The sequence below is a fragment of the Mobula birostris genome, chromosome 25 (genome assembly GCF_030028105.1).
Source record: "Mobula birostris isolate sMobBir1 chromosome 25, sMobBir1.hap1, whole genome shotgun sequence".
Lineage (NCBI taxonomy): Eukaryota > Metazoa > Chordata > Chondrichthyes > Myliobatiformes > Myliobatidae > Mobula > Mobula birostris.
The window spans coordinates 46,907,172-46,925,779 of record NC_092394.1 but is presented as its reverse complement, the minus strand read 5'-3'; the positions used below and the strand labels follow the sequence as shown (position 1 = coordinate 46,925,779).

The window sequence follows — 18,608 nt, the reverse complement described above, 5'->3', positions numbered from 1 at the left end:
CGAATCCTGCCGGTTTTCCGGGTACGGCATGAGGATGGAAAGGGGCCTGTCAGGATCCTCCATCGGAATCACCTGTTGCCCATGGGGGCAAGTTGTGCGGGTAGAGCAGGAGCCTGAAGAGGTGGCTGCACCCAGTACCAGGACTCTGCGTCCCCACAGGGTGGAGGACTTGCCTCCCCCGGGAGAGACGGGCCCGGGCCCAGCCCCTGCGAGGGATACTGATTCAGAAGATAATGACTGGGAGGGTTGGTGCATTCTGCCGTTCGCTGATGCTCCCGGGATGGAGAAATGGACTCCTGGCCTTTCCCCCACTGGGTTAGAAGGGGCTACTGAGGGGCAGTTCGTGGCACCACAGGGCGCTGGAGGAAAGGATGTAGGGCCTGGACCAGAGATAGACGGATCCGAGGTGCAGAGCGGCTTGGGTGACCGCTCAGGGGAGGATTTGCCTCGTAATTTCAAAGGGTCCCCTGTGGTGTCCGAGGCAGAAGGGGTAAACGAGGGGGTGCGTACGCCTCAGAGAAGTCAGAAACCCCCAGAGAGGTTGGCCTACGTAGCACCCGGGAAACAAGGTGTGATCTCTTCTGTGTTGGGGAGTCAGATCACTGCTTTCTGCACGTGGATTAGGCTGTGTGTTCTGCAGGAAGGGGTGGCGAACTATCTGAGCGTCATCGGGGCATGACTTATTTCGACGGAGGGGGGGAGAATGTAGGGCTCTCAGTATACTAGATGGACTGTTAACTGTTGATCGCTTCCTACCAAAATGACTTCTCTGAAGTGTTATATAAAAATGGCTTCTCGTAATTTTAACTGCTGAGCAAGGGGTTCTCTGTAACTGCAATGTTTCGGTGATACAGTGTGGTAATGGAAATTGTATTAACTTGTTAGCCAATGGAAGTCACGTTCTGTTATCTTGTATATGTGCGCTGAGTTGAGGAGCGCGGGCCTTTTCGGGAGGCGAGCGGAGAGGACGAACGTGTGAGGAACGGACGGGGTTCCCGGGCGTCGGACACCGGACCACGGGGGTTCGGAGGGTGGCCGGAGTCTCGGAAGGTCTTTGTGGATGGAATTGGAGGCGTGAGCTCCAACGTATTAAAATATTATGCGCACAAGACTGATAAGTTACTTATGTGGCGCCTTTTTTTGTAATTCTTCCAACTAACCCAACACAAAAAATTGCTATAAAGTATAATCCTTTACTCGCACTTTGTATATTGTTTCATATTTGTGTCGTGGCTGATCATTGGGCGACCCACACCTTTTCCGCACCAAAGCAATTGATCTGTTGGCGGGGTTGACGGCTGTTCACACCAGGCAACGGGGGGGGGTCAGTGGGGCAAAGACCCTTACACTTGTCAGCTAATGACGCCACATCTCTTAGACGCCGCCCGCCGACATGGATGGCAGCCTGACCCTGTTAAGGTTCGAGCCACGATACCGCGGGGCGATAATCCTACTGTGCGGCTGGGGGATGGGAACGTCTGGGTGGATAATGAACATGAAGGACAGAGGCTAACTTGAACCCCTTCGGTTAATCCTCGAAATGATCGCCCTCTCCCTTGCGTGTCCGAAACAGGACAGACCCGGCCGGTGATCACGTGTTCCCACGCCCGCCTTGGGCGTCATCTTTCCGCCTCTTCTTCCTCCTGGGAGGGTGATAGCTACCGACAAAGGGCTGTAATACCATTGTCTCTTAAATGCCTCTAATTTTTCTACTTCTATCACTACCCCTGGAAGAGAGTTCCACGCCCTCATCACTGCCTGTGTATAAAACTGTATCTGACATGCCCCCTCCCCACGCCATACTTTACTCCAATCCCACTGAAATTTTATGCCTCCTGGAATTAGCCATTTCCACCTTGAGAAACAAAAGTCTCTGGCTATTTACTTCATTCTATTGCGTCTTATCACCTTGTCCTTGTACACGTCTATCAAGTCCAATCTCATGCTCCTTTGCTGCAAAGAGAAAAGTCCCAGCTCAGTCAAGTTATCGTGAAAAGGCATGGTCTCTAATCCAGGCTGCAGTCTCTGCACCCTCTCTAAAGCGTCGACATCCTTCTCATCATGAGATGACCGGAGAATCTGCTGTATCAGCTCCAGTGTCGGATTGGTCTATAAAATTGTTGTTTTCCTCTTGGTTTAATCTTTCCCATGTTTGCTTGTATTTTTATATAATCGTCTATATACATAAGAGGACCAAGACTTCTTTGTCACATTCAATGAGCAGCTGTGAGCAACAACTTTTACTTGACTTCCAAACCTCTGGATCGCAAAATCGTCAAGATCCAAAAACGTGACAGAGGTGGGAGGACGATTGCAATTATTTAAGGACGTGGAAAAATCCCAGACGAAGGGGAAAGCTTTAGTGTGCACGTTTAAAAAGAGATAAGACCATCCAAATAGCTCTTGCTTTAACACACCATCTAAAACAGCAGTTCCAAACCTGTGGTCCACCGACCCCTTGCTTAATAGCATAACCGAGGCTGGGAAGCCCAGATCCAAAGGACGTCATAGAGGAAAAGAAAAACTATTCTTCTTTACCCTGCTGCTTTGGTGAAGTTTAACGTGCATTAGGATTATTATTGTTTGATCACACAAGGTGACAGTACTATTTGTGTGATAGTCCATAGAATATTCATTAATTTGACTGTGTAGTATTGGTGTGGAGTTTGGCTACACGGATTTAGTGATACGACAGTTTTGTTTGCAATCTAGAGATATGAACAAGTGCAGAATAAGTGCTCGATGTATATAATTTCTCGGGGGTTTGACACACTAGGATCACCGGGATCCATCAGTAGTAATCACCCCCAGGTTTCATTGCCCTGGGCAGGAGAGTGACACAGTGAGTAGGGCTGCTGCCTCACGGCTGTGAATCACAATCAGGTTCATAATCATCGGCATGTGACGTGAATTTGTTAACTTAGCAGCAGCAGTTCAATGCAATGCCTTATATAGAAGGGCGGGGTGGGGGTTAAATAAATAAACAAACAAACAAACAAATAAATAAATTACAATATACTTACACAGAATAGATTAAAAATTGTGCAAAAAGCAGAAATACTGATGTAGCCCCCCTTCGGCCACCCTCAGGGTCGCTCAGCTCGCTGTCGTCTAGGGAAACAGCCTCGGCCCAGCCAAACTGGGTAATTAGTTTGTGTGAATGCTGTGTGATGTATCCCACGCCGCCCAAATAACAGACAATACACCAGATACAATTAAATGATTTACAGTTCATAGGTATTACTGGAACTATATAATTAAGAGAGAAGAAATTATAAAAGGACAATAAAAGGCGCCACACTTATCAAAGTTCAATCTCTTCGTGCACAAAAACCGTTGGAGCTCAAGGACCTTCTTTTTCACCCTGCGACCCCTCGGACCACCTCGACCGGCCGCCTGGGGCCAACGGTGGTCGACCATACGCTCCACACGAGTCCGTCTCCGTCTCCTCGCCAGAGAAGACACACTGAAAACTTTCCCCTCTCTTTCAGATAACTGACAGCTGTCGCTACGGTGTAAGTGAACCTGACAGCTCTAACACCGTCACCAGCCCGCCTACTCAAACTTTCAACCAATCTCTGTCGCTCTTCCTCAACCGAGCACTGCCACTCATCTAACAACTGAGCGATCCGCTCCGCCCTCATCTCGCACGCCTCCGCGCCTCTTGGGGTGGACACTAACCCAAGTGCCGGGCGGAGCGTGCCAGAGCGAGAACATTTATTCGCAGACTCTACCTCCAAATCAGACCACTTTTTCCTCTCTCTCCCAACAGCATGGACAGCCCCGAGTTCCACCTCCAACACGTCAATTCCAGCCTGAACTCGAACAAAGTCCGCACCCACCACGCATACAGCAATCACCAGCAAATAACCCACAGACACAGAAATTACAGATTTAAACAGGGCACCCACACAGCACACCAGCAGACTCAATTTCGGACAAAGCCCACACAATGTAGCCCCCTCTGGCCATCCTCAGGGTCGCTCGGCTCGCTGTCGTCTAGGGAAACAGCCTCGGCCCCGCCAAACTGGGTAATTAGTTTGTGTGAATGCTGTGTGATGTACCCCACCCCGCCCAAATAACAGACAATACACCAGATACAATTAAATGATTTACAGTTTATAGGTATTACTGGAACTATATAATTAAGAGAGAAGAAAATATAAAAGGAAAATAAAAGGCGCCACACTTATCAAAGTCCAATCTCTTCGTGCACAAAAACCATTGGAGCTCAAGGACCTTCTTCTTCACCCTGCGACCCCTCAGACCACCTCGACCGGCCGCCTGGGACCAACAACGGTGGTCGACCAGACGCTCCACACGAGTCCGTCTCCGTCTCCTCGCCGAACGCCCTCCTCGGGGTCCGACCCCGTTAGCGGACATCACAGCACCTCGTCCATCTTCTGTCTCGCTCTCCCGCTTTCTGCCCCAAAACCCCGCGCATACAGTATCTTCAAATACACCAAAACCATAACAACTATCCCAATTGGTTAATAGCACTTTCTTATCACACTCTAAAGCAAAAGCAAGCTGCTAGCGCAAAATTTCTCAGCATTTAACACAACAAAGCCGCATTCCCCAGATTAACATAACAAAGACGCCATTTTAATTAGTCTCTGCATGTAACATGAAAGTAGAAACCCCCTTACACTCTCCCCCCACCAAATAACCCCCTTACACTCTCCCCCCACCTGTCCCGTGTCCGGGGCCCCGCCTCTCCTACTTCCTGATCCTGCCGTAACTCAGACTGCCCACAGCTAACCCTCCCCACTACACCTGACTCAGTGGGAGAAGGGCCAAAGGTCTCTTCCTCAATCACGGGGAAGTTAGCGAAAGGCAGCATGTACCACATGTGCAGCACATCATCCTTCGAATCCGTATCCTTCCTCATTCCCTCGATCGGTAGCTGCTGTTTAAGTTTCTCCAAACTGAAACATTTAGCCGGGGCTATCCCTTCGGCCTCCTGCAGTCGAGACGTCAGCTTCTTCCGGGACTCCTTCAACTCTCGCCACAACCTCAGCAGTTCTGACTCAGGGTTCTTGGCCATCTCAATCTGGGACGCAGTTACCCCACCAGCTTCTTCCACACTGACCTGAAAAGCAGCAGTTAAAGAATGTTCAGCCTCCGGTTGTTTCTTCCTGAGGACGTCTTCCAGGTCAACTTTCAGTTTTTCCACTTCATTTAAACTTGCGATAGTCACCTTCAGGTTCCTTTCAAGCGTCCGCCTCCCTTTTCCGAGATCTGTCCTCCATTTCTTCACCTCCTCGGGAGTGTAGTCAAACTCCCCTCCCTGGGCTCTCGGTTTTCTGTTGACCTTAGTTAGAACACTTCCTTGAGCTTCCCCGCCTTATAAGTCTTCCAATCTTTTCTGAATCGACGTCTTGAGTTTCCGCTGATCCTTTCGAAGGTGGGTCATTGTTTCTTCTCGCTGGATTACTTCATCAGTACATGACCGCAGTGCGGTGCAAATCCCCTCTCTTCCCTGTGTCTCATTCAGATTGACGACCTGGGTTTCCATCCCCCGGTCCACCACCGTCTGTCCCAACACCAGGAAGTTCAACTGGTATGTCGGGTCATTTTCCTCACATTGCACCAAACTCCTCCACATTTGACCCTTCGCTTCGGTCGCCCGGACTCAGCCACTCGCCTCGCCTCATAGTCCCCCCAGGCAAATCCAAGCTCCAGGCGGTCATCCACATACGCCAAAACTCCACACACCTTCACTTCCCCCATGGTCTTCCTCATGCCCCACGGGAAGGATGCAGGGGCTCCGGATATGCCCTTGGGCATCTTTTCGGATCGGAAGAATCCGAGGTAACTAGTAACGGCCGTCTTCGGCTCAACAGCCGCACTCCTCAGGATCTGGCAACATCCACCCCTCAGATGCAGCACATTAAACCACGTCGCATCATCCCCACACACGCTGCCTTCATCTTCCACGCTGCCAGGGTCCAGTTGTCGCGACCTCTCTCTCACTGAGGTGTCTTCAGCGGTCAACTCCCCTCCCTCGTGGTGGTTCGGAGCGTCTACTAAGAGGGTCTCACCCTCAGCTACTTTCCCCAAGCCGTACCACTGCTGGGTCTCGTTTAAATTCGGTACTGGCTCAAGGCTGCTGCACACGTCCTCAGAAGCAACTCGACAGGCTGGGTGCCCAGATAATGCCCCCATGAACTCCAGGGTCATCGTCTTCTGGATAACTACTGCCACTAGTACCCAAAGTCTCCGGTGCCCTTGCGGTTGTCAAGGATAAATACTTCAGACACCGGTTGTAAAACGAACTGTACAACAACTTGATCTGTGCCCCGGGGTCGAGGATAGCTTTAGCATCGCTTCCCTCTATCCATAGCGACACCCTGGGGCGTGGCCCCTCTAAACCTTCAGGAAATAGGGTCTTTTCCTTTCGGAAGTTCATCGGTACATTGCTGGGAACGTGCTTCCCCAGAGACCCCAAGTCGTTCCCCCACTGGGCCTCCACTAAGTTTCCCGACACCTCTCTGATCAGCTGATCAACTGAAGGAGGGGCTGATCCCCTGAAATGATCCCCCTGGCACTGCAAGCAATTTAGCCGCCCTCCTAGACAGAGAAGACACACTGAAAACTTTCCCCCCTCTTTCAGATAACTGACAGCTGTCACTACGGTGTCCGTGAACCTGACAGCTCTAATACCGTCACCAGCCCGCCTACTCAAACTTTCAACCAATCCCTGTCGCTCTCCCGCAACCGAGCACTGCCACTCATCTAACAACTGAGCGATCCGCTCCGCCCACGTCTCGCACGTCTCCTCCCCTCTTGGGGTGGACACTATCCCAAGCGCCAGGCGAAGCCTGCCAGAGCGAGAACATTTATTCGCAGACTCTACCTCCAAATCAGACCACTTTTTCCTCTCTCTCCCAACAGCATGGACAGCCCCGAGTTCCACCTCCAACTCGTCAATCCCAGCCTGAACTCGAACAAAGACCGCATCCACCACGCATACAGCAATCACCAGCAAATAACCCACAGACACACACATTACAGATTTAAACAGGGCACCCACACAGCACACCAGCAGACTCAATTTCGGACAAAGCCCACACAATGTAGCCCCCTCTGGCCATCCTCAGGGTCGCTCGGCTCGCTGTCGTCTAGGGAAACAGCCTCGGCCCCGCCTACTGGGTAATTAGTTTGTGTGAATGCTGTGTGATGTACCCCACCCCGCCCAAATAACAGACAATACACCAGATACAATTAAATGATTTACAGTTTATAGATATTACTGGAATTATATAATTAAGAGAGAAGAAAATATAAAAGGACAATAAAAGGCGCCACACTTATCAAAGTCCAATCTCTTCGTGCACAAAAACCATTGGAGCTCAAGGACCTTCTTTTTCACCCTGCGACCCCTCAGACCACCTCGACCGGCCGCCTGGGACCAACAACGGTGGTCGACCAGACGCTCCACACGAGTCCGTCTCCGTCTCCTCGCCGAACGCCCTCCTCGGGGTCCGACCCCGTTAGCGGACATCACAGCACCTCGTCCATCTTCTGTCTCGCTCTCCCGCTTTCTGCCCCAAAACCCCGCGCATACAGTATCTTTAAATACACCAAAACCATAACAACTATCCCAATTGGTTAATAGCACTTTCTTATCACACTCTAAAGCAAAAGCAAGCTGCTAGCGCAAAATTTCTCAGCATTTAACACAACAAAGCCGCATTCCCCAGATTAACATAACAAAGACGCCATTTTAATTAGTCTCTGCATGTAACATAAAAGTCGAAACCCCCTTACTCTGAATATTAAAAAAAAGTGAGGCAGTGTTCACGGGTTCAATGTCCATTTAGGAATTGGATGGCAGAGGGGAAGAAGCTGTTCCTGAATCACTGAGTGTGTGCCTTTAGGCTTCTGTACATGCTACCAAATGGTAACAGTGAGAAAAGGGCATGCCCTGGGTGCTGAGGGTCCTTAATAATGGATACTGCCTTTCTGAGACACCGCTCCCTAAAAATGTCCTGGGTGCTTTGTAGGCAATTACCCAGGATGGAGCAGACTAAATTTATAACCCTCAGCAGCTTCTTTCGGGCCTCTGCAGTAGCCCCGCCCCCTCCCCATACCAGCAGCCTGTCAGAATGCTCTCCATGGTAAATCTGTACAAGTTTTTGAGAGTACTTGTTGACATGCTAAATCTCTTCAATCTCCCAATGAAGTATAGCCACTGTCTTGCCTTCTTTATAACTGCATTGATATTTTAGGACCAGGTTAGATCCTCAGAGATCTTGACACCCTGGAACTTGAAACTGCTCACTCTCTCCACTTCTGATCCCTCTATGAGGATTGGTATGTGTTCTTTCGTCTTACCCTTCCTGAAGTCAACAATCAGCTCTTTCTATGCCTAGCCACACCAGCATGGGTATATACAGCCTGGAGCAGTGGGCTAAGCACACACCCCTGAGGTGCACAAGTGTTGATCGTCAGCGAGGAGATGTTATCACCAGTCCACACAGAATGTGGTCTTCCGGTTAGGAAGACGAGGATGGAATTGCAGAGGGATGTTCAACCCTGACCTCAGCTGCTGTCTAGAGTCCCTGTAACCACATGGTTTCCACCCCCTCCTGGGTCCTCTAGTTTCCTTCCACAATCTAAAGACACAGGAGTTGATAGGTCAGTTTGCCAGTGAACATTTTTAATTGTCTCACTTTATTTGGTCCCAGCGTATAAGTAAGTGGTAAATTGGAGGGACTAGACAACTTCTCTTTCTTTTGTCCCCCGTAGCTTGTGTAACTCTGGGCCAGCTATCTTTGTTGGAATTCCGGATTAAGAAAACCGGGGAAGAAGGAGGGGCAAATTGAAAACCCCTACACATTATAAAGAATGATAAAAATGTGATGAAGGGGAGCTGGGATGAAGCAGGGCCAGATTCTAAACTTCAGTCTTCCACTGGCCATGGACTTCCTGTCAGCCAAGCCTACAACCACCGTCAATGAGCCCACGTCCTGGGATCGCTTCCTATCTTTTGCACTGGCTCCAAGTCATCATCCTGTCCTCCACCCCACCCCACCCCACCCCTAACGTGCCAGGGCGCGTGCTGAAACACACATACACACACACTCATACACACACACACACACACACGCACACACACACACACACACACACACACACACACACACGAGATTGTCAGTAAGTGGTAACTTTTCGACACACCAACCTCTACTGAACAGCTTCAGTGCCTCACCTAGCAAGCAGTCTGCAGCAATCCGAGCGCTGGTTCCTGTAATATTTGCCTGTATGGCCAGCGTTACCCATATCTTCTACGTGAATGAACAGTTCACAACGCGCATTGACCATGTTCACAAAGATCCCAGAATCAGAATCAGATTGGGTTTATTATCATTCACATCCATCATGAAATTTATTGTTTTTCAGCAGCAGAACAACGCGATACATACAGTGGAAATTATTCTATATTCCATAAATAAATAGACAGTGCAAGCGAAGACTAGTGAGATAATGTTTGTGAGTTTATTGACTGTACAGAGATCTGATGGAGGAGGAACATAAGCTGTTCCGAAGCTTTTGAGTGTGAGTTTTCAGACTTCAGAGCCTCCTCTCTGTTGGTGGGAATGAGAAGATAAGGGTCCTTAATGATGGGCGTCACCTTCCTGATGCACCTCTTTCCAGCGTTGGTGCAAATGATCTTATGCACTAGTAACCAATTGGTCCCTGCTGTTGCTATGTTTATGTGTTCCAAAGGTTACCATTGGGATGATGATTACCAGGATTATTTTAGTGTTTCGATACAAAGGGGGCAGAAGTTTAAGGTAAGGGGGAAGTTTAAAGGGGATGTGCAGGAAATGTTGTTCACACTGAGTGCATGTAGGTGCTTGGAATGGACTGCCAGGGGATTTGGCTGAAACAGATACTATGGAGGTATTCATGAGGTAAACGCTGGAATATATGGGTAATACAGGAATGTGGATTAGTCACATGCAAAAGTGAGTTCGTTTCGTTTGCCATTGTGCTTGGCTAAGACATTACAGATCGATGACTGTGTTCTGGGCTTCACGTAATATTCTGCGTCTCTTCAAATATGTTTATTTCGAGATCTATAAAATTTACAACACCACCATAAAAACACTAGAAACGATAGCAATAACTAACACAAACTAAATTAAAATATTCACATCCTTATCTGGGATGCATTTATCTCCAAACCAGGTGAGACGAGCTGCTCTCCCGTGACTCTAGATCGTGATCAGCCGTTTACGTGTAGCTCTCGGTTAGATTTCACTGCTAATGTAAAGGTTTACCTGTGAGTTTAAACTCCTAATGTAATAGTTTCTCTGTAACAGCAGTGTTTGGGTTATGAGTGGAGATAACGGGGGCTTTCGAACGTGCGCCATCCAGTGAGAGGTGTGTTGTTTTTTCCTTGTGTGTCTGAGAGAAGGTATTCGCCGGATTTTGGCTCGGCGGAAGATGGAGAGAGAAGACCCCAAAACGGAGAGGTGGTAGACTGCAGGACTGAGTGGGCGTGAAGTGGGGTCGGGAGTCGACGACGCTCGGGGGAAATCGATGGAGAATGACCGGACGGGAAAGTCGTGAGCTCTCATGTGCGAATTAGAGTGTTTCATTAAAATGGGCCCTTTTCTTTTTGTTTTCTTCACTAACCCTCTAGTCAAATTAAGAATTATAAAGTTCAATTGTTTAATTGCATACGGTGTACTGTTTGTTATTTCGTGGTACTGATTTGTAACGAGGGAAAACATCACGCAGCTTCCACACAAACGAGATTTCACAAGTTTGGGGGGCGGGAGAACGTCTTTCTCCAGACTAACGTAGTCTACCATATCTAAGGGTTACAGACGCATCCCATTAACTCTAGATCACGGTCAGCCATTTACACATCCCCGTGACTCCAGACCACGGTCATCCATGGTGGCATCCCCATGATTCAGACCACGGTCAGCCAATAGACACAAAACTTATTCAAGGATAGATGTTTTTCCTATTATCAATCAATATTGACCACAGAGTGAAAAATATGGAATATAAAGCAAGAATATTGTCAGATCACTCTCCTTTATTAATGACAATAATAATGACTGATAAGGAAGAAGTGACTTATAGATGGAGATTTAATTCAACATTATTAAAACGTTAAGATTTTTGTGATTTTATGATAAACAGATCCAATTTTTTTTTGGATACAAACTCTCATTCAGTGGATGATAAATTTATATAAGGGATGCGATGAAAGCATATTTGAGGGGTCAGATAATAAGTTATACGTCTAAAATTAAGAAAGAATATATGGCAGAACTAGATCAATTGGAAAAAGAGATTACAAAATTAGAAAAAGAATCTCAAAGACATATGACAGAAGAAAAACGAAGACAACTTGTCAATACGCTTCAGACAAATAGAAAGGAAAAAGCATGAGAACTAAGCAAAGGTATTATGAGTTAGGCGAGAGAGCACACAAAATTCTTGCTTGGCAGTTGAAAACAGAACAGGCTTCCAAAACGATAAATGTAATTTGAACAAGTGCAAATAAAATTACTTATAAACCTTCAGAAATTAATGAAACCTTCAAAAGTTTGTATTCTGAATTATATCAATCGGAATCACAAAACGATGGTAATGAGATAGAAAGGTTTTTATCACAAGTACTCTTCCAAAATTGAACTCGGATGAACAGAAGGGATTAGATATGCCTTTTACATTAAAAGAGGTTGAAGAAGCTTTAGGATCACTTCAAAGTAATAAATCTCCAGGAGAGGATGGTTTTCCACCTGAGTTTTATAAAAAGTTTAAAGATTTATTATTTCCTCCTTTTATGGAGTTAATATGTCAAGCAGAAAAAATACATAAATTCACAGAATCTCTCTCAACAGCAATTGTAATAATATTGCCAAAAATAGATAGAGATCCTTTAAAACCAGCATCATATAGGCCTATTTCTTTGTTGAACACGGATTATAAAATAATAGCAAAAATTTTATCGAATAGATTATCTAAATATTTACCAAAATTAATACATATGAATCAAACAGGATTTATTAAAAATAGACAATTGGCAGATAATGTAACTCGGCTACTCAGTATAATTCATTCAGCACAAAAAAGGGAGGAGATGAGTATAGTAGTAGCCTTGGATGCAGAAAAAGCATTTGATAGATTGGAATGGGATTTTTTATTTAAAGTATTAGAAAAATATGCATTAGGAACATCTTTTATAAACTGGATTAAAACTTTAAATACTAACCCTAATGCTAAAGTAGTGACAAATAGTCAAATTGCAACACCATTCCAGTTAAAAAAGGTCAACTAGATAAGGTTGTCCATTATCACCTACTTTATTTGTATTGGCGATAGAACCATTAGCAGAACTAATTAGAATTGATTCAGATATTAAGGGTTTTAGAGTTAATCAGGAGGAATATAAAATTAATCTATTTGTGATGATGTTTTGATTTACTTAACAAACCCACAACATTCGTTACGTAAATTATCTTCTAGATTGGATGAATATGTCAAAGTATCAGGGTATAAAATAAATTGGGATAAAAGTGAAATTTTACCTCTTACTAAGGGAGACTATAGCCAATGTTGATTAGTAACCCAATTTAGATGGCCGGTAAATGGTATAAGGTATTTAGGTATAAGACTTGATAATGATGTAAAGAATTTATATAAATTTAATTATTTACCACTATTGAAAAAATTTCAAGAAGATCTTGACAAATGGATGATACTACCAATAATGTTAGTAGGTAGAGTCAATGTTGTAAAAATGAATATATTTCTTAGATTACAGTGTTTGTTTCAAACACTACCAATACAATTGCCACAGAAATGTTTTCAAGAGTTAAATAAATCTGTGAGAAAATTTCTTTGGAAATGTAAGATGTCAAGAATATCACTGGAAAAATTGACATGGAAGTTTGAGTAAAGAGGGTTACAACTTCCAAACTTTAAGAATTATTATAAAGCAAATCAACTTAGATTTATTGCATCTTTCTTTGACGAACAAAAACTGGCATGGTTTAGAATAGAATTAGATAAGATAGGAGAAAATACACCCGAAGATTTTATATATAAATGGGAATCTAAATGGATACGGGAAAAGAAAGAATCTCCTATATTAAAACACTTGATTGATCTATGGAATAAGATAAACGTTGATAATGAAATAAAGAAATCTTTATTGGCAAGGAGACCTTTGATTCAAAACAGACTTATTCCTTTTACAATAGATAATCAACTTTTATATAATTGGTACCAAAAAGGGATTAGATCTATAGGAGACTGTTATGAACGAGGTATATTGATGTCATTTGAACAATTAATGAATAAATATAAAATATCAAATAACACCTTCTTTTGTTACCTTCAATTAAGGGCTTATTTAAAAGACAGACTGGGTCAAACATTGTTGTTGCCAAAACCCAATGAAATTGAAATTTTAATTCAAAAGGGAAAAATTTAAAAATGTATTTCTTTTATGTATAATTTGATTCAAAAACAGACAATTAAACAAGGAATCCACAAGTCAAAACAAAAAATGGGAAACAGATCTGAATATTAATATTGATGAAACAAATTGGTCAAGACTGTGCCTTGACAGTATGACAAATACAATAAACGTTCGACTTAGATTAGTACAATATATTTTTTTACACCAATTATATATTACAGCGCAAAAAATAAATAGATTAATTTCAAACTTATCTGTTCAATGCTTTCGGTGTAATCAAGAAATTGGTACTTTCTTACATTCTAATTGGTCTTGTTCCAAAATTCAACTTTTTGGATAAATTTAAGCGTTTTATTGGAACAAATTACTGGAACTCAACTTCCACGTAACCCTATATTATTTCTATTGGGTGATATTGAAGGGATAAAACCGAAACTTAAACTGAATAAATATCAGAAAGAATTTATAAAAATTGCATTGGCAGTAGCCAAGAAGGCTATAGCAGTTACCTGGAAATCGGATTCGTATTTAAGTATGGATCGTTGGAATAATGAAATTTCTAGTTGTATTCCACTCGAAAAAATTACTTACAAATTAAGAGATAAATATGATACATTTTTGAATATTTGACGCTCATATTTACAAAAGATAGGATGGCATATTTAGTTGCTCCGATGATAAAGATCTTGGTCCCTTGGGGAAAGTAATAAGTAAATATACTAAATGTATTTTGAATCCCATGGAGCATGTGGAAACTTTCCAATACCCAGGCAGTTCTTCTTTCTTCTTTCTTTTTCTTTTTTTCCCCCCTTTTTTCAGGTAGGGGTATATATCGGGGGAAGGGATAAGGGCAGGGGGAGGGTAGATATTATCATTCTATGTAATCGTTTCGAAAACTCAATAAAAATTATATTAAAAAAAAGAGAATGACCGGACGGGAAAGTTGTGAGCTCCAATGTGCGAATTAGAGTGTTTCATTAAAATTGGCCCCTTTCTTTTTGTTTTCTTCACTAACCCTCTAGTCAAATTAAGAATTATAAAGTTCAATTGTTTAATTGCATACGGTGTACTGTTTGTTATTTCGTGGTACTGATTTGTAACGAGGGAAAACATCACGCAGTATCCACGCAAACGAGATTTCACAAGTTTGGCGGGCCGGAGAGCGTCTTTCTCCAGACTAACGCAGTCCACCAAACCTGAGGGTTACAGACGCATCCCATTAACTCTAGACCACGGTCAGCCATTTACACAGCCCCGTGACTCCAGATCAGGAACTCGGAAGAAAAGACGTGAAGCAATGATTGATCTCACACCTGCCGCAGTACCGACAGTATACAACATTGTGTCAAGACACCAACTAAATGCAAGCGAGAACAGCGCCTCCCGTTATACCTGGATGTTCTGCCAAGAATATTGAGTTCTTCAATTTTAGATAAAATGCTTTCTCCACTGCCCCCTTTTCTCTCTCAAACTGATCTTCACAGTTCCTCCTACACCCACTCGACCAATGCACCTGACCTTTGTTACTAATTTTAACTTTCACCTGCTACGTCCACTCCATCTGTTCATCGTCCACAGAGAATCCTCCCACTAGGTCCCCACCCTCCTTCCGCGGTTTCCATTTGTCCACTCCCTTATTTGGTTTGACGCTCCAATTTTTCATCTCCTATTAGGTTCCTCACCTGCCAGTTCCACCTATCAGCTCCTGTTACTGTTTCTGCTCTTTCCACCTCCATCTGCCAATCACCCCTCCTCACCTGGATCCACCAATCGCTTGCCAGCTCCCCGCACACCTTTATATATCTCCCTCTTCACACGAAGGGAATGTCCATTCCCCTCCAGAAATGCTGTCTGACCTGTTGACTTCCAGGTGATTTTCCTCCTGATCCAGAATCCGGCAATTGCAGTCTCTGGTCTCTGGGGCACACTCATTACATTAAGTGTGAGTGTGGAGCGGCAGTGTAGACATCTCCAACACATCCAATTCACCTTCCTCGCATGCTCTGCGCGCAGTTTGTTTACTGCTCGTTTGCTCTGGAGAACATGGACATCTTGGCTTTCCCGCAGCTCCTGCTCAATCTCTTCGACAGGTTCACGGTGCTGGCCGTGTTCTGCACCGTCCTTTGCTTGGTCTTTGACTTCATGAAGAGGTGGAAGCCATGTGGGAACTACCCTCCCGGGCCCCGGGGGTTCCCTTTCGTCGGGAACATCCTGCAAGTGGATCTGAGCAATCCTCACCTGTCATTCGCAAAGGTAAAAATAGAGAGAGAATGAGATTTTGTTAAGATCGTGGCTCCCAGACCCCAGGACACCATTAACCCTTTCCGTTTCTTGTCTGCTTTTGAATGGCCATCACTCCCATACTTCTATCCTGTTAATTGTGTCTCCTTTACACCTGTTCAATTTGATCCTCCAGTTTTCCTTTGCTCCCTATTTACCTTCATATACATGTTTTAGTACTCTATATCTTCCTCTGGGCTGGGATGGAATGTTTCAAAGGTTCATTTATTATTAAAGTATTCAACTTGAAATTCTTGTCCTCCGGGTCGCCATGAAACCAAGAAGGAAAAGAAAAGCAGCACGATCATCAAGCCCCACCCACACCCCAATCCCTCCTCCGGCACAAAAAAAGGAACAAGATGGAACAGGTACATCGACCAACGGCAGGTAAAGTGCAGCTCAGGAAATTGATGAAAGCCAGAAGCATCCATTTTTTTCAGCTGCTCGGATCCACCAGTTTCCCGTAGCTGGGGACGGCAACTTCAAAGAGAAGTTTTATCCTTCTGAGGAGTGAGGGGAAGGTGTGGTCGGATTTGGTATGTCTAATTAGTCCCCGTCCCCCAGGGAAGAGTGAGAGTTCTGAGTTAGGATGCGCCCTTACCTCCCTGGCGAATAAGTGAAAAAATGCCCATGTCCAAAGTCCCAGTTATGCTCGGCTCCGCCTGTTCTCTGGGGTAACACCCACCCCTAAAGGAGAGGAGGAGTATGAGACTTGGGCGGGGAAGACCTCGCAGTTGTTGGATGAGTGGCAGTGCTCCGATGACGTAATGCGACGGCGATTGGTTGAAAGTTTGAGTGGGCGGGCTGTCGTGAAGTTTCAGTACCCCGTAGCTAAAGCAGTTGATTATATGGGGGCATTGGAAAAGGCATTTGGCACTACAGTACAGGAATTCCAATGGAGCGAATGATGGGGTTACAGATCATGCGGCAGGAGCAGGGGGAGAAGCTTTCTGCTTACATTTTTCGGCTACAGAGGCAGCTAAATTACTTGTGGGGCAGAGGGGCCATTCAGGCGGCTGAGGTGTATCAGTTAAGAGTGGACCAGATGGCAAAGGGAGCCCAGTGCCAGGACCTGATTGCCTGGGGACTCCGACTGTTTCGTAAGACGTGCCCCCTCCCTCTTTTGTTGAACTTGATCAGAGAGGTACGAGAGGAGAAGAATGCGTCGGGGCCGCGGGAGGTCTCCGTCAGCAGGGTACAGTCCTCGACTCCTCGGTAGTGGTCCCCTGCGGTGAAGTGACCACGGATAGCCTGCCCCGGGGAGCGGTAGAGGAGGTTGTGGCCGAGTTGAGAACTGAGATGTCCCGGTTGTTATCCCCGGGTATGACCCCCCCCCCATATGATGGAGCTGAAAGGGGGGCGGATCCTCTGAGGGGACGAGCAATGCGGAGGGCTGCGGGCAGCCGGTGTCACTCGAGAAGGAGAGCGAATCCCCGGGCACCTGAGCAGAGAGAATCGTTGGGAAAGTTTAGTGGAAACCCAGTGAGGGAACGACCAGGTGTCTCTGGGGGAGCACGTTCCCAGCCATACACCAAGGAACCTGAAAGCTGTGCGGCAATTTAAATGTGTGCGTGTGTGTTTTTGTAATAGGCACAATATGAATATTTACAATGGAAGTCACATAATTTTGTTGCTATTTATTAATTGAAGGGTACAGTGAATTACAATACAACAAAGAAAATCTTTCAAGTTTTATAAACTTTACCTCGTCTATCTTTTTTACAAATCCATTGTTTATAAACATTGACCAGATTCATTTGGCATCAAGATGAAAGATACATCTTCATCCTCGTTAGATCATCAGAATGGTCCACCTCTAGTCTGTTTCTGGATTTACATTTGAATTTGTAAAACTGAGTCCAAGTTCGCAGTCAGCACCAGAAACTGGCCGGCGGTTTACTAACAAAGAGCTTCCGACTTCTACTGTTTATTGTTAGTTTGTCAGCGTTTCAAGTTATAATATAAACACGTCGTACAATGTTTCAAAGGAAAAGGCTATTTATTTAGAAAATCCAAATACTGTAATATGCACAATTGAAAGAAGAGATAGTAAGAGATTTGAAAGTGGGAGGGGGAGGCAGAGAAAGCAGGATCTCCAGTGGCCACACATTTTAATTCCACGTCCCTTTCCCATTCTGATATGTCTATCCACGGCCTCTTCTATTGTCAAGATGAAGCCACACTCAGGTTGGAGGAACAACACCTTATATTCCGTCTGGGTAGCCTCCAACCTGATGGCATGAACATTGACTTCTCTAACTTCCGCTAATGCCCCACCTCCCCCTCGTACCCCATCCGTTATTTATTTATGTATTTATTTATTCATTTATTCTATCTCTCTCTCTCTCTCGCTCTCCCACTCTCTCTCTCTCTCTCTCTCTCTCTCTCTCACCCTCTGTCCCTCTCACTATAACTCCTTGCCCATCTTCTGTGCTTCCCTCCCCCTTTCTTTCTTCCCAGGCCTCCTGTCCCATGATCCTCTCATATCCCTTTTGCCAATCACCTGTCCAGCTCTTGGCTCCATTCCTCCCCCTCCTGTCTCTCCTATCATTTCTTATCTCCCCTTCCCCCACCCACTTTCAAATCTCTTACTAGCTCTTCTTTCAGTTAGTCCTGATGAAGGGTATGGGCCCCGAAATGTCCACTGTATCTCTGCCTAGAGATGCTGCCTGGCCTGCTGCGTTCACCAGCAATTTGTGTGTGTTGCTTGAGTCAGTCCTCTCCCCCGCCCACCCCCAGAGTTCGTTCGGTTGAAGACAAGCCGTATTGAGCTTGACTACAGATTTCTGCAACATTCATATACTCTGGTTCTTGGACTATATTTTGATGTGACTGCATTTTACTGATTTACGTGCTTGCTATTTTATAT

The 18,608-nt window shown here is 45.2% G+C and overlaps 1 protein-coding gene across 1 annotated transcript in view; it reads left to right on the top strand.

The window, feature by feature from the left end:
- The first annotated feature begins 15,496 nt into the window (after positions 1 to 15,496).
- Positions 15,497 to 18,608, top strand: part of LOC140187554 (cytochrome P450 2J2-like) — a 32,430-nt gene continuing 29,318 nt past the window's right edge. The window contains exon 1 of the mRNA XM_072242954.1: positions 15,497 to 15,712. Within this exon, the coding sequence (XP_072099055.1) occupies positions 15,503 to 15,712 (210 nt within the window). The 5' untranslated portion in view covers positions 15,497 to 15,502. The remainder of the gene's footprint in view (positions 15,713 to 18,608) is intronic.